Source organism: Oenanthe melanoleuca, chromosome 5 (genome assembly GCF_029582105.1).
Source record: "Oenanthe melanoleuca isolate GR-GAL-2019-014 chromosome 5, OMel1.0, whole genome shotgun sequence".
Classification (NCBI taxonomy): domain Eukaryota; kingdom Metazoa; phylum Chordata; class Aves; order Passeriformes; family Muscicapidae; genus Oenanthe; species Oenanthe melanoleuca.
The window spans coordinates 7,662,234-7,677,412 of record NC_079339.1 but is presented as its reverse complement, the minus strand read 5'-3'; the positions used below and the strand labels follow the sequence as shown (position 1 = coordinate 7,677,412).

Sequence of the window (15,179 nt, the reverse complement as noted above, 5' to 3'; positions counted from 1 at the left end):
GCTAGTTGACAGTGACAATTACTGAGCAGTTGCAGTGCTGGTTGTACTTTTCAGATAAGCAGCAGTCACAGCAGTTCAGGCAGTTTGATGTTATTTAATGGTTTTAGCCTTAATATGTGATTTTTTAGAAATCTGCATTGATGTTTTCCTGCAGTGACAGGCAGTGTTTAAGGTCAGGTTAAATATTAGTGAACTATATGTGGTTTGTATCTTCTATTTATATGTTGGAGAAGCAGCTGTGCTGAATAATACTCCATGGCATTTATTCTTTAAAGACTTCTCTGGATTATTTTTGGAAGTATTGGCATTTTACTGGCTGGCAGTTTTTAGAAAAGGCATGTTATGCATGTTTTGTACATAATGAGAAGTGTTATTTCTCAACAACTGGTTGTGTAGTGGAGATCAGAGGTGCTGTTAGAACTGAACATATCACTCTCAAGCATTTCACAACAAGATACATAGAAGTATGAATTAATTACAGTTATTTGAGTCCCTGATACTTACTATGATATTATTTATGTTTCTGTAGCCATCGCGAAACTATGTGGAAATGGGGTAGTGGAGATGATTCTCCTTCCAAAACAGCAGTAAGTACTGAATTATTAATAATATATTTTTAAGACTCTCTGACACAGAGAATCTTTCATTTTTCATGCATTAACCATATTTATTTTCTCTTTTATAAAGCAGTTGTTTGATTAGTTTTGCCATGACAGTTTTAGGGCTCTAAAAGTCAGGTTGTGTCCTTGTTTTTTATTGCCTTGATATTTAATCTCTCATGCCTGCCACAGCTGCCACGCTTGTCCTCACTCTGCTTATCCTGCCTTAAGGAAACATCTGTAGGAGTTACATAAGCTCCATCCCCAGAGTATCTTTGGGCAGAGTTGGTTCAATAAAAATACTTTATGGGTATTTATTTTATTTAGCATCAGTGCTGGCTGTCACAATACAGGTCCAGTGAGTGAGGAAGTTCAGGTGTTCATACCTAGAATGCTTGGATGGTTTTGCTGTATTTCAAGCCAATATTGCTAAAGCAGTTCATAAGGTTTAGAATTCTGTGTGACTTGGTGAAAACAGCCTGCTGTAAGTATGTATAATCCATGGAAGTTTTAGCATTGCATTTGCTGACCTGTAATAAAGTGAGACACCAAGTGCAGGCATTTGAGGAGCAGCGCTGTCTGCCCCATTTGGCTTTTTGAAAGCACCCTCAATTCTGCCCAGGCTGAATATTCCACAAATCTCTCCAGGCTCCAGGCTCCAGGGACGTGGGAAGTGCGGCGGTGACGGATCTGACGGAGCAGCTGACAAGCACTGAGCAGCTGCTGGCACAGCTAAAGGAGCTTGTCAGGGAGAAGGATGCTGAGCTCCGGAGCAAAGATCTTCAGTTAAAGGTGTCGTGCATGTGTTCATGTCAAAACCATTGTTTAAAAACCCCCTTCAGTCTTTTTTGTTGTGTTCTACAAGCTTCTAGTCTGTTAGAGCGGCTCTGGGATGGTCACAGGGAGCTGTTCTGGGGTCTGGGCATTGCTGCTTGTTCCCAGCATGTGTTCTGTTTCAGGATTGAACTAGAAGGTACTGATATTAGATATCCTGAAGGCTTTTTTGGGGCTTGTTACTCTTTTTAAAAAGTCATGAGGTTGATCTCTTCCTACGAGAGATTTCTTTCTGCCCTTTTTATCTGTGGATGTGAACAGCCAAGTGTTAAAATACTGCATGTTTTAAAACTCACTGTAAATCGAGTTCTCTTTAAACAAAATGAAATAAGCTTTTATACTATCCTGAAGATATCTTTTAGTATGTCTTTATGAAAAAATAATTATTAAAAAATCCAGCCTAGAATTTGTATTGCTATGAAAAAATGGGGAAATTTATATCATAAGGTTTTGAATTCTTTACAGTAGTATCACTATGTGCAGGAAGTTTAAATAGAGAAGATTTAAATAATGAAAATTAAACATTGTAATGTCTCTTCAAAGAAGATATTTTTTGTTAATCATTTCAGATTTCTCCCTCTCTCTTTTTGTTTTTTTTTTAATGGAAGAATCGAAGCAGGCCGTTGTCTGTGTAGCTAATTTAGTTTGTCTTGACTTTGATGTTTGTAGGAGGAGAAGGAATCTGCTGATGCCAAACTTTCCAAGCTGAAGCTGCAGAACAAAGCCAAGGTTGCATCATTAACCTCGCAGCTGGAAGAACTGAAGAAGCAGTTACCAGTGGCAGGAGGCTTAGAGGCCAAAGCAGAACCAAAAAAGGTGAGGTATTCTCACATTTGAAAGCAGATACAATTTCTGGGGTGCTGTAGGCTGTTTTCCATGCTGGATTCAATGGGGAAATTCAAATTTTGAGCTGAGTCAGGTTAGGATCAGGGTAGACGGAGTGTGTGTTGTCAGTTCATCTGTGTTTCTATTTAATTCTTTTATTTTTCAATAGAAATCTAGAAACTTGTGCATTCCCTTCAAATCGTTTTACTAAAAATTTCTCACTCCTTCATCCTATTAGCAGCTCAAAGTTTCGACACATGAATCAGGCGGATAAGGTTTGGAGAGGAAATGAAAACAAAAACTATCTTATTCCTTAGGAAATGTAAAACTGTCCTTATTAGCAAAATGTAAATAAAACACCTACCACTTTCCATCACTTTAATGTTAATGAGAGAGTCTCAGATCTGTTTGTAGTAACACAGTTGTGCAAGTAGACTTGTATTTCTTAAGAGCAGGACTTCATACAGCTTCTAAAATAACTTTAGTGAGGCTTTAGTTTTTCGAGGGGATTTGTATGTTAAAGCTATGCTGGAATGGAATGGTAACAATGAGTTTGCTGCAGTCCCCAGTTTTCCTCAAAATGTGCAGTAACTATTCTTCTGATCTTTTTTTGGCTAGCAAAGCATTCTTGGCATTTGCACTTGATTTCTTGTAATGGCAGATAATTTTTATGAAACAGCAATTAGAACTGTGGAAATTCTGATTAAAAACATGCTTAGGAATGGTTGATTTTACATTTTTTCCCTCCAGTAGTCCTGTTTTCCCTCTGATACATATGGACTACACTTGCCAGATTATTTAATTTTCAATTGCCAGAGGAAGTGACTCTCCTTGCTGCACATTCCAGTCCACTTTTCATCAGTAATTAGCATGAATATTTTAAATACAAAGACTTTTATATGCTTAATAAAAATTCTGTGCTAGCTTTTACATTGAATATGAAATATATAAGAGAACTGAAACACAGTTTATGAATAAAATCTTCTCCTTTCACCAATATTATCAGTCTGTGTAGAGGTACAGAATCCAAGAGTTACCTGTTCATGGAGTGCAAACTTCCCCGTTTTTGCAGGCATCAAAAGATGGAGACCAGGAAAATGCTGCAGCAAATCGAGGGAAAATATTAGTGCTGAGAAGGAGAATTGAAGAGCTGGAATCCCAGATCACACAAAAAAATGAAGAGTTACAGAAAAAGGTGGTGTTTTATATGATGTGACTTTTCATCTTTGTGGTATAGGATTATGTTTGAATATGTTTATTTTTATATATATTTAATTCTGTGCTACTGAACAGCCATTCTGGGAGTTTTGTGTTGAAAAATTGCCCTCAGCAAGGGCAGTGGAAATTCTGTCATTGTGCCTTCAGTGGGCAGGGAATCCTGAATGAATGGAGTAGGATACATGAAGATGAGCTCTGTGGGTCAATGTTATATTTAAATCTTGCATTTTGAACAAAAATACTGGTTTGCTTCAATTTTCCTCATTGAAAAAATATAACTTTGATATAACTTCCCTGAGGATTGTGGCAGGAATGGGAATGCTGCAGAGTTTGAGAGAGAAGGGTTCAGTAAATAATGACTGCACTTCAAACAAAACCAGTTATACATGTGCTTGTAATTTTTGGAGTGCTTTAACACAGGCAGTAAGGAAATGATGCAAAGCATTCTTTGCTGGAGATGGAAGCACAGACCACAAACAATTCTGCCTTCTCACCTTCAGGATGCTGAGTTGGAGGCGCAGCGCAGCCGTGGGGCTGATATGGATGCCATGCTGGCAGAGAAGGAGAAGAAGCTGGCTGAAAGGGATGCTTACATCAGGGATTTGCAGGTGGCCTGTGGATCCAGCGATGCTGCCAATGAAATATTCCTGCCCAATGAAGAATTGAAGGTATGTTAGCAGCTCAGTTATAAAATCTCTGTAGAATTTTCAAGGAACCAATAAATTCTGATGTTGTGTAGCCAGTCCCTCTCTGAAGCACAGTTAATTCTTTACTGACTATCTTAATTTATATATATTTACTTACTTATTTTGTCCTTACCAGGGGAAGGCTTCACAATTGCTATTTTTCTAATTGTCTTTTGGTTTGCATTGCAAAGAACCAGCTGGCAGCTAAGGAGTCATCACTGCAAAGCATGGAGATTCTGGTGCAGAACCTTACCAAGAAGGTGGGAGAGAGTGAAGAAAAATGCAGCTTGTTCCAGGAGCAGATTGAGAGCCTGAAAAATACTCAAAACAAGGAAAGAGAGCATTTCCAAGGAAAAGAAGCTACATACATGGAAAATGTAAGTAAATGCAGGATTCCAAAAGTTATATTCAGTTCTTAGGAAGATGGTAAGAGAGCTACAAACCACGTTGAAAGTATGAAACAGGTGTTTGAAGATGAGATTGCCATTTGGGCTTGGAAGAAACTTGCTAGGAATGAACCTAAGTGACTAATTAGTGTATTTAATGTTACTTGAAGCAAAATTCAGACTTAATTTGGAATCCATTATCTTGCTATACCTTTAGTTAGACAATTCAGTGAGATTCTACTATAGTTTGTGGGCTGGTTTTATATTTATTTTCTTTGTGGTTTTAGGTACGTGTGTATGAAAATATTATCCAGGAAAAGGAAAAGGAGCTGGAAGCACAGAGAGAAAAACATGAACAGGAGCTTTTTAGATTAGCTGCTAAATCTGATGCAAGTGCTGACCTAGAACAGGTATGTTGCTCTGGAAACTCAGCAGCTTGAATTGAAAGTCATGTAATTATTAAACTTTGTGGCACTGTTCAAGTGTCTGGTTGAAAGAATAAAAATATGTCTTTTATAGATTGCTTGATTATTTAAATTTTAATTTTTGATAGCTACTAAAGGCCTTGAAACAGAAGCTCCATGAAAAGGAGGAAGTCATGCTGGGAAGGACACAGGTGATTGATGTCTTGCAAAAAGAACTGGATGCCAAGGACCAGCAACTGAAAGTAAGGAATGCCATGAAGTAGGAGTACAGGTATAATGTTTGACAGTGGTAGTAAAAATACTTTGCATTAAAATTATAAATATTTTTTGTGCTGTGTTTTTTTTAACAGGAGATTAATGAAAACCTGAAACGCCTTCTGTCTGAAAAAGAAAACCTCCAGTCTAAACTGGATGCTGAGAAACATGTAATGAGGGCCCAATTAAAAGACATGATGGAGAAACATGAGCTTGAAATGACAAAAGTTAAGGCGAAATACAATGCTGAACTGCATGAAATTCGAGAGAAACATGAAACTGAGCTGCAAGAAAAAGACCAGGCCCTGGTTCAGCTTCAGAAACAAGTGGCAGAGTTGAAGAGTGGTGGACAGAGTAACTCCAAAGAAGTCAAAGATCTGGAATCTGTAACCAAAGAGAAGATGGAAGATTTGGAAGGTATCCTATTTAAACAGTGGTCACTGACAATATTAAAGGTGTTTTCGCCCCAGACTTTTTACGTGTTTTGATCCAATTTCATACCTAAAGCAAGTAGAATTACATGAAATTTGATGGAATATTATTGCCACAGTAATTAAAGTGATCAAGTACTATAATAATGAGGGTTAGAGGACTACCAAGATAATCACATGAATTATAAATTTCTCACTGTTTCTAATTCTTATGTTTTTCTGTACATGCTGTTGTCTTGTGTATGTAGCTTCCAGGTGCTAAAGGAATTGCACACAAGGTTTGTATTAATAATCTCTCAACAGTTTTAAATAATTCCTGCTTCTTGTTTCTTAGTACAAGTGAAATTGAAAACAGAAGAGGCCAGCAAATCTGAAGCAAAGTTTTTGAAAATGAAGGCTTGGTCTAAATCAAGAATCAAACAGCTGGAGGATGAACTGAAAAATGTATGTGTAGCTTTGCGTTTAAGGCTCTGTGTCTTTCTCCAGCTACTGTGCTTGGAGATTTGATTGGGAATAAGTAAATTGTGGGGTAAATAGAGTATTAAAATAATTTGCTTTATGAGTTAATGTATGAAAATGGAATGGACATAAAATGTTGCTACAAAATGCAGTTTAAATGAAAAATAGTACAAATTGTGTTATCAGCACTCAGGTAAATTTGTTAGAGATGAGCTGTTGTATTGCACTTCAAATATTAGAAAAACAGCTATTCTAGGTACTACTAAAGAATAAGAAGAGGACTTTGCTGTGATTTTGCTGAGTTTGAAACCCCATAACTCTGTTTTCTTTCAGTTTTCCTCAAAGAACAATGACATATCTGCCTTAAGCAATCGTGTGTCAGAATTAGAAGTTGAAAAGGAAGAACTACAGTCAAAACTGCAGTCATTGCACGAAATTAGAACTCAAAATGGTAAAAGAAAATTTTGCAAATGATCCAAAGTAAGGAGACAAAAAAGAAATTATTTGTGTCCTCATGAACCAAATTTATTATATTTTGTAGAAGAACTGCTGAAAAAGCTGGAGCTGTATGAAGAGCAACAGAGGAAGCTGCAGGCTGATCTTGACCAAGTTACAAAGAGAGCAGCTTCACAGGTTGACTCGAAAATTGATTTGCATGAGTTATTGATTAATGGTGCTAATTAGACTTTGAAAAATGTGTCAGCTGGATTTTGGAGCCAAGAATTAATTTATTGATTTGTGGAATCATCAGTGTCAGTGACTGCTCGGTTGGAGAATGACACGTTTTGAATTACTCAAAAAGACTGATTTCTACTTACTTTGCACACACTTTAAATTATATTTTTCCAAGCAGTTTGCTGCTTATTTAGTTACGTTTAACATGAGTCATCAAAGTGTGGTGGTTATTCTGTAGACAAAAGATTTTTAATATTTTATGAAGACGTGGGAGTTGTTTTTCACATGATCTAAAATATCTACATACTACACTTACCAATTTAATAGATTTTTATTTATGTAAAATGGCGAATTACGATGGTTTGCCAACTTAAAATGTATTTACATTTGCAGAGGGGTGTGGTAAATTTATTTTAATACAGAATTTCTCTTGTTAGGCCAGTGAATCAGGTAGCGTGGATGAATTGCAGAGTCAGCTCTTGGAATGGCAGGAGAATGTCCCAGAGTCAGAGGAGTCCCGGGATCAAGTCCGAGAAGAGAAATCTGCCATGGCCTTGAGAATGGCTCAGATTGAGGAGGAGAGAGAAGGTGAATTACTTTATTTCCAGTACAACAATCCTGTTTTTGTAGACCTGTGTGTATCTGTTGTGCTTCAGACCGAATTCATAGCACACCACCGTGACTCATTTATGTAGTCATACAATATGTATGGTTAGTGAAATTGCTGAAATTTGCAATTTCTGCTTTTCCCTCGAGTTTGTTTTTCATAAACTCATCTTGTTTTATATAATTTTTATTAAGTAGATGTGCTGTTCTGTTTGCCATTTGAGCTGCTGCTCTGTAAGACTGCTTGAAAGGCTTATTGTCTGCATATGATAAATGATAGAAATGATAAATTATGTTTTATCAATGATACATAGTTCCCCATTGAAATATTAAAGTTGCCTGCCTAGAGAACTGCTGAAAGTGTGGGGGACTATAGTGTTGGTTTGAATGAGAGGAATGAAGGCAGTGCTTAAGCAAAATGTACCTGACATGGAGTTTCTCTTTAGGAAATTCTCATTAATTCTGTTTAGGATATTTAGTGATCTGTTAGTAGGTGCCATTTTTATAGGCCAGCTGAATAATTCTCACTGGCAGTGGCTTGGAGGTAGTTAAAAATACCAGATTACCTACAGAGAATAGCATTTCAAGTAATGTCAGGTTTTAGAGCTTGCTAAATGATTAATTAATCAGCTGTTGAAGTTTAATAGAAGTAGCTTCTATTAAAGCTTATAAAAGTCTGGTTAAATTTTAAATAGCTCTTACTGCTCTTTCCATGCCATCTGAACTAAATTACAGTTTTTATCCCCTTAGTTAACTGCGTGGGGAGTAATGGCAAATTTTAATACACAGGACCTACCATCACAATTAATCCAGTTAGTTAATTTGGGCTTTCTCTTTTCAGTCTGCAACTGAATTATTTTTCATTTCCATGATCCATTTGAAAGTTCAGTGTGTAAGCACAGAAGTGTTTTAAGGATCACCTCTCTTCTTTTTGAAAGATTTATGCTTTGGTATTGACAGGGAATTATACCCCTCCATTAAATCTACCTGTTAGCTCATCTGTGCTGGCCACAGAGCCATATGCAATATTAATAACACTTGTAAAATTTCCTGTGCCTCAGTCCAGGTTTAATTTTGCAATTTTTTTTCCCCTTGGGAATAGCATGACCTTTCTGTTTCTTTTTTTCCTGCCGTTCCACCTGGTGAGCCCTGAGCGTCCCTTCCCCCTCCACTCCTACCCTCCACTGCGATTTGGGCAGCCAGGGAGAGCAGTTTCCCATCAGTTTTGTGCATGCAGGTTCCTGCAGCAATGGCCCCTTGGAATGTACTGCTGCTGATTTTCTCCTGCTCTTGCTTCTTGTGGAGAAAATTGCCAGCAGTACCTTGCAAGCTCTGCCATTGATGGTTTGTGGTTCTTAGCAATACATGTAACAACTGCTGGATTTTAACTTGAGTTTCTCCTGCCTTGCAATACCTGTTTCTTCTTTTGTATTAATGAAATCATCTTCATTTTTTCACTGTAGTAACAGCTGACTCCATATTTATGTTGTATCTAGAAACAAATTTCTTGGCTTGCCACAAGTGGTTGTGACTAAGTAAGAATCAAATTAATTCTTAGTACTGCCTGAAATTTGGTAGTGTTTTTAAAAAATAAATACTCTATCCCATAAATTTCTGAACTTTGCCTGCATTAATATTAGCTACCAATATTTTAAGCCATATGTAAGTAATATGTAGCATCACTAGTGACTCAGGGAAGTGCAGACACATCATAGTTTGTTTATATGCAGTGTGTATCTGAAAAAAGGTGTTTTTCAACTTTTTCAGGGTTTTAGATAATTGCAAATGAAAAGCTTCCTAAAGTGCTGTAAAACTTTAGAAAATGTATTTACTTACTAATTGTTGTTAAAGAAATGCTCAGTTTAATTGGAAGTGTTTTAACACTTGTGTGAGTATGCTAAATCATTTTAAAACTCCAATTTCTATACTTTCATTATTCTTGTGACAATGGTAATTTCATTGGTGTTTTCATTATCAGATATTTAGGAGCCTAAATATATTGGGTTCCTGCATTACGGTGTCAGAGGAGGGATTAAATTTTTAACTGGAATAGATCTTAGTCTTTGAACCCCTTAACTGGCAGTTTCTGTAAACAGAGGTTTAAGGCCTGTGATCAAAATTTGGCATTTAATTTTACAGCGTTGAAAATGTATGTATAATGATAATGATTCTAGAAAATACACAAAAGTGTTTAAAACACTTAGGAATTGACAGTGCAAGAAGCCAAAGTGTAATTGAAATGGGAAGTGTAATCCAGTTTATCAATTCCACTTGAAAAGGGTCATTGTTTTTTTCTTTACCTTTTTTCCCACTAAACTTTTCTGACAAGACATTAGGTGTGTAATTTTGAAATATTACAGGAAGAATGTAAATCTAGCAGATGCTACAGAATTGTGAGTTAAGGAAATCTGTGGTGTAAGTAATCCTTGGCTAAGTCTGGTGAAAGTAAAGTATTCCCTATAGGGCTGAATCTCCAAATAATTGCTGATGTTGTCCTCTCAGATGCATTGAAATCAATTCTCTGAATTGTGTGTTCTGTGAGGACAACTGTGGATTCGTGCGGTTAAGCTGAAAGCCAAATTTGTAATTATCCAGTTAATGTAACTTTCAATTAAAGTATGGAGCCACCTTTACTTTCCCTCCCTTTCCCTGGCTGTGCTGTTGTGTCTGCTTTGCATGGAACGTGGTGTTTCCTAATCCTAAACTCCAAACGTGTTTTGTTGTATCACAAAACAGATGGGAATGCACTTCAGATGACAAATCATTTCTAACAATGAGCAGGATGTATACCTAAGATTTCATATTCTCAGTTTATTCATTGTGTTTATTTACTAGTGATTCTGTGTTTGTCCTGAAAAGAATGATGTTACTAATTTACGATAAGGTGGTTTGATGCCAGTTTGCAGTGTAACACATGCTTGTGACTTCCTCAGATAATCTGACTTTAGAGCTCGTACTAAAATTAAAGTTTTTATAAAAATGAATGTGATTGTTGAGATTAAAAAGGCATCAGCTGAAAAAGCTGTGGTTTTCATCATACAAATTGGGTATATTTGAACCTGGTAAATTGAATTGAGATGTAATTTGGCATTTTAATTGATTGGCTTTCCTTTTTAGTATGGTATAACCTCACCCTTTTCACCCTCCTATATAAAGTCTTCTTTTAGAGCTGATGAAGAAGTGAAGTCAGACTTCGGTTTGCTTCTTCTTAGTGAGATACTCAGACTTTATGTTCGACATAGCAATGTTGAAGGGAAATCACAAGGTGAATGCAGTGGATTTTAATCTTTAATCTTGTTCCTGTCAGTCATTTTTGTAGGGACTTCATCCTGTCCCTGGTCTCTTTTCATGTAGTAGTGTCTGATATAAATGTAAATGCTTTCCTGTGGCACAAAACTGATTGAGGATGACTGGTTCTTTCCTGGCTGCTCCAATCCAGCCATAGTCTCAGGGCAGCAGGAGCTGGAGGAGGAACTGGCCACAGTTCAAGGAATGGGCAGGCTGCAGCAGGCAAGAAGAAAAGGCAGTCAAACCAGCAGGAAGCTGCAGGTGGGTTCACAGAGACGTGAGTTTATTTTTACCTGTCTGTTAATAAAAACATGGAAAGTACTGTTATTTATGTGGTGCTTTCGTCTTTAAAACATTAGGAGCTTAAGAACATAGATTGGAACTGAAAACATTGATAAATTTAATGATCATATACATAGCCAGAAGATGAGAAATTCTAGTGGTGTAACACCTCTTACTCTTTTCCAGTAAAAAATCACGAGGCTCTCTCTGGAGTAATTCCCATGCCTGAAGCCATGTGCGTGCTTCAGATGTTAAGGCCATTTTTGGCTTCAGTAAAATCTTTACAAATCTCTTTGCCGGTGGAGCTTTATAAGAATAATTAGTGCCACTTAATTCAGGTGGACTTCCAGATAGGTGGTGCTGTACCTTGCATTAAAAATGGTAACTCTGGTAAGAATTCCAGTGTTACTGTCACATTAACAGACCATTGGAAGACTGTAATTAGCTAACTGGTACTTTAGAGAACTCTTTACTTTAGAAATCAGAGCACTAATTAAGATATCCAAACATTGTTATCCCTTAGCTTCTCATATAGCTGCAGGTGTTTTTAAAGGCTTGCAGTTATCTTAAGAAACCTGTGGGAGACTTGACTTTTCTGAAGTAATAGCTGGAAGCTGGGCATGCTGTTCTAGTCCACAGCAATCTTGCATACTTGAATTTAAGTGCCTGAATCAGTGCTAAGTTTTGGGATTTTTTGATTGAAACAGTGGTTTTAGTAGCAGAATTATCTCACCCCCTACTTGCTTCCTTCTTTAAGTTAAACTTCCTTCTCATGTCTTGTGTGTAGGAAGAATTCCCTTTCGATGGCAAACAATGCTTCCAAGAACTGAATGTCACCTTGGATAGCACTGACTCAGCTGAAGGAGAAAACATGGGAGGTTGGTGGCCAGAGTACCCTTCACCCAATGCAGGTGTGATAGTGACCAGACAGTTGATGGAAGCATGCACACAGCATCTGTGTGTCTTATTTTTGTTTTCAAATTCAGCTAACAGCCCATTTGTGGTGTATTCTAAATTGTGTTGGATTTTTTTGCCTTGTGTTTTCTTCCTTTTCATTTCCAAGCATGTGCGTGCTGGATGAACTGCCTAGTTCTGGCTCACAAGTACAGCATCAATATGGCTGAGCACTGGAATTGGATGAGCTTTGATGCCCATCAAATATCTCATGTGGCAAGATCACATGTTTTTTTTAAGTTATGAGTCTTGCTCCTATGAATGTGCTTCCAGCTTATATCACACTTACGTTGCAAACCAGAATTCCATTCCATTGCTGCTTAATTTAAAAATACAATTCTCAGTTTTTAATGCTGATGTTTTTATATCAGTGGTAAAGATTGCAAATACATCTTATTGTTAAGATGGAATGAGCTCACTTGCAAATTGTCAGTCCAGACCAGTTTATTAATAATTACTTAAGATATGATACTGCAAGCACCTGATCAACTTGTGGTTAATGTACCATGAGCCCCACTATTGGTTGAGCCAGAGTACTGGTGGCTCAATATTAGAATATTTCTGCCAGGTCTTCTGAGTTCATGAGCTCTGCAACTTTATTTTGACTTTCCAGCAGTTAAGGGTACTTTTGCCATTTAAATTTTGGGGATATAGTGCCTCAGGCGTTTCATCTAGAAATGGGTGAGATTTGTTTGTGCTCTACACTGATGAGAACTTTGAATAAAGAGCTTCATCCCTTTCTAGACTTTAGGAAATTTGGTAGGCTTCTCTTGAAAGAATTTTTCTTCTTTGACCTGAGTAGGTTTACGGAGTGTGGTTGAAGAGCTGGAATTGGAAAGAAACCAACTGCAGGAGCAAATACTTTTTCTGGAAGAGCGTTGTCAGGATTTGGAAGACAGATTTCAGCTTCAAGGTAGAATGGAAGCTCTCCAGGTGAGCTTCGGAGATGTCTAAACCTGATGATGCAAGAGAATCATTCTCAGTTTATGTTCTTTATATCACAGCCTACAGTAAGCCAAACCCGTCAATTTTCATCTGACAAAAAATGGCTGAAGCCTATCTTACACTAAATTATGTTATAAGAGAATGTGCACATCCTATATTATGCTTTGAGTTTGAAGCCTGTTTCTTTTGTTTATCACGTGTAGAATTATGATTAGGATTTATTTCTTCTAGAAACATAATAAAAAGATAACATGACTTTCTTTGTGGAGGTCTTTGCCAGAAGGTCTAGATTAGATTTGATTATGACTCGTTTGAATTTCCTACTCCTTATATCCGTCACGTTTCTTTTCTGTTAGAGTGCGTGTGTATTTAATTTTTCATACATATATGTATTTTCCTTATAGAGAAAATATTCATAATTTTATATAAATATTTACACATGCAATCTAAACTCCAGATTTTAGCTAGACACATATTTTAAAACCACTCACTGAAGGCCCTACAAAAACAGTTGAGTTCTTTTAAAGGGAATTTATTTTTAGTATTACCTGATTGACAAATTACTATGATAATTTATGAACTGTATTTTCACTGCATGACACAACTGATCTTGTACTCAAACTCTAGGTGCATTACTCATAGTTCTCTATTAAGTTGCATGTGTATAAGAAAGAATGACTTGAATGACTGGTTTTAAGATGAGAGACAAGCTTACGTTAATTATTGAGAATCTTATAACAAAGCCTTTCAATACAGGTAACGTTTGGTGTAGAGGAAGAAGGGCAGCTATTGAGGGCGGTGCAGGTGTGTTCTGCCTCCTCCAAAATGCCACCTTCTGTTCATGAATGGTGACAAGTTTGCCACGTTTGTCCTATGTCCTGTTGATTCTGGATGTGTTTTGCTTTTGGTTGTTGGTTGCTGTTGTATGACTTTTAAATTTTTTTTTTTTTTTTTTTTTTTTTTTTTTTTTTTTTTTGTGGTTTTATTTTTGAATTGATGCAGTGGATCTGACCTAGAGTAGGAGATTTTTACTGTGTTTTAAACCCCCAAAAAGCTGTGTGAACAAAGCTTGCTTCCTTTTTTTCTCCAGTTCTCTCACACTTGTCTGAGTGATAATGCTCTTCATCATTGCTTTGTTGCAGAATGAAAATGAGCGTTTGCAAACTCAACTCACCCAGCTGCGCAACCAACAAATGCGAGATGTGGAAAAGCATCAAATTCTGATATCTGGCTTGAATGAGCAGCTCAAAGGGTAAAATGAAGGTTCTTTACAACTCCACACACCATTGGCTTCCTTTGCTTTAAACTTCAACTTCTAATGAGTATAATCTCTCAAAACATTTAAAAAACCAATTGCTTGGCTCATATTTCTGCTTGCAGTTGTGGTTTTTTTATATTTGGAAGTTTATGTGGAAAGTGTAAAAATAACGATTCTCTTAGTTTGGAGTTAGTAAGTTTAGAAAACGTAATGCAGACCTTGTTTTCAAAATGCCTAAATATGTATTTTCTTCTCAGATTAAGTGACAGAAATAGTTTCCTTGAAAATTCACTTGGAGAAAGAGAACAAAAACTGATGAGCACAACAGAAAAGCTGGAACAAATTGAAGCTTTGAGGAAACAGCTTCAAGAAAAGGATATTATGAACAAAGAGCTTGGGGAAAAGTTTGCACATGCTGAGCAACAAGTAAGTTAAACTTACAGTTAGTATTGCACTTATTAGAACTGATGAGCTTTAACCATAACTTTTGATTTGTGTCCCAATAGAATTATTGCTGTTTTCCCAGTCTGAAAATTTTTACTCTCTTTAGTTTTGTTAATTTAATTGCTTTGCTTTAAGTTTGGTGTAAAGGTTTCCTTGCCCAACACAGCTTTTGCATGAAAGTATTTATGTTTTATTGAGCTGATAAATTATTGTTTATTAATTTCAAAGTATGCACTTGACTGTTGTGTGAACTCAATATTACAATTGGTAACATAAAAATTTTAATAGAATTCTATGTATTTCTATCACGTGAACTTTTGCTTTTAATACTAAGCTGAATGAAGCCTTAAAGAAATGCAGTGTGTATGAAGTGGAGAATGTTGAGCAGAAAACAGCCATCAGTGATCTCACAGAAAGAGTTGCTACACTGAAAGAAAAGGTAATTCATAAAAGTAATGTAAGAGAAGAAGTTGTATTTTCATTTTTCATGGCCCATTTAAATGTCAGCTAAATTGACAGCATGAGCTGCCTTAAATTTCATACACTGAGGTTTCTGTTTGTTAAAACAATCTAAAGAACATCATCTTGTGACTTTACATGGGGTACAGG

The 15,179-nt window shown here is 36.6% G+C and overlaps 1 protein-coding gene across 1 annotated transcript in view; it reads left to right on the top strand.

Moving 5' to 3' along the window:
- LOC130254234 (golgin subfamily B member 1-like) overlaps nt 1-15,179 on the top strand; it is a 34,035-nt gene that overhangs the window by 1,930 nt on the left and 16,926 nt on the right. Inside the window, exons 2-20 of the mRNA XM_056493584.1 lie at nt 530-587; nt 1,248-1,391; nt 2,103-2,249; nt 3,331-3,453; nt 3,977-4,144; nt 4,354-4,539; nt 4,836-4,958; nt 5,102-5,215; nt 5,324-5,645; nt 5,994-6,103; nt 6,452-6,569; nt 6,660-6,751; nt 7,231-7,381; nt 10,839-10,948; nt 11,757-11,847; nt 12,726-12,856; nt 14,011-14,120; nt 14,384-14,552; nt 14,905-15,009. Coding sequence (XP_056349559.1) covers nt 543-587; nt 1,248-1,391; nt 2,103-2,249; nt 3,331-3,453; nt 3,977-4,144; nt 4,354-4,539; nt 4,836-4,958; nt 5,102-5,215; nt 5,324-5,645; nt 5,994-6,103; nt 6,452-6,569; nt 6,660-6,751; nt 7,231-7,381; nt 10,839-10,948; nt 11,757-11,847; nt 12,726-12,856; nt 14,011-14,120; nt 14,384-14,552; nt 14,905-15,009 — 2,559 coding nt within the window. The 5' untranslated portion in view covers nt 530-542. The remainder of the gene's footprint in view (nt 1-529; nt 588-1,247; nt 1,392-2,102; nt 2,250-3,330; nt 3,454-3,976; nt 4,145-4,353; nt 4,540-4,835; nt 4,959-5,101; nt 5,216-5,323; nt 5,646-5,993; nt 6,104-6,451; nt 6,570-6,659; nt 6,752-7,230; nt 7,382-10,838; nt 10,949-11,756; nt 11,848-12,725; nt 12,857-14,010; nt 14,121-14,383; nt 14,553-14,904; nt 15,010-15,179) is intronic.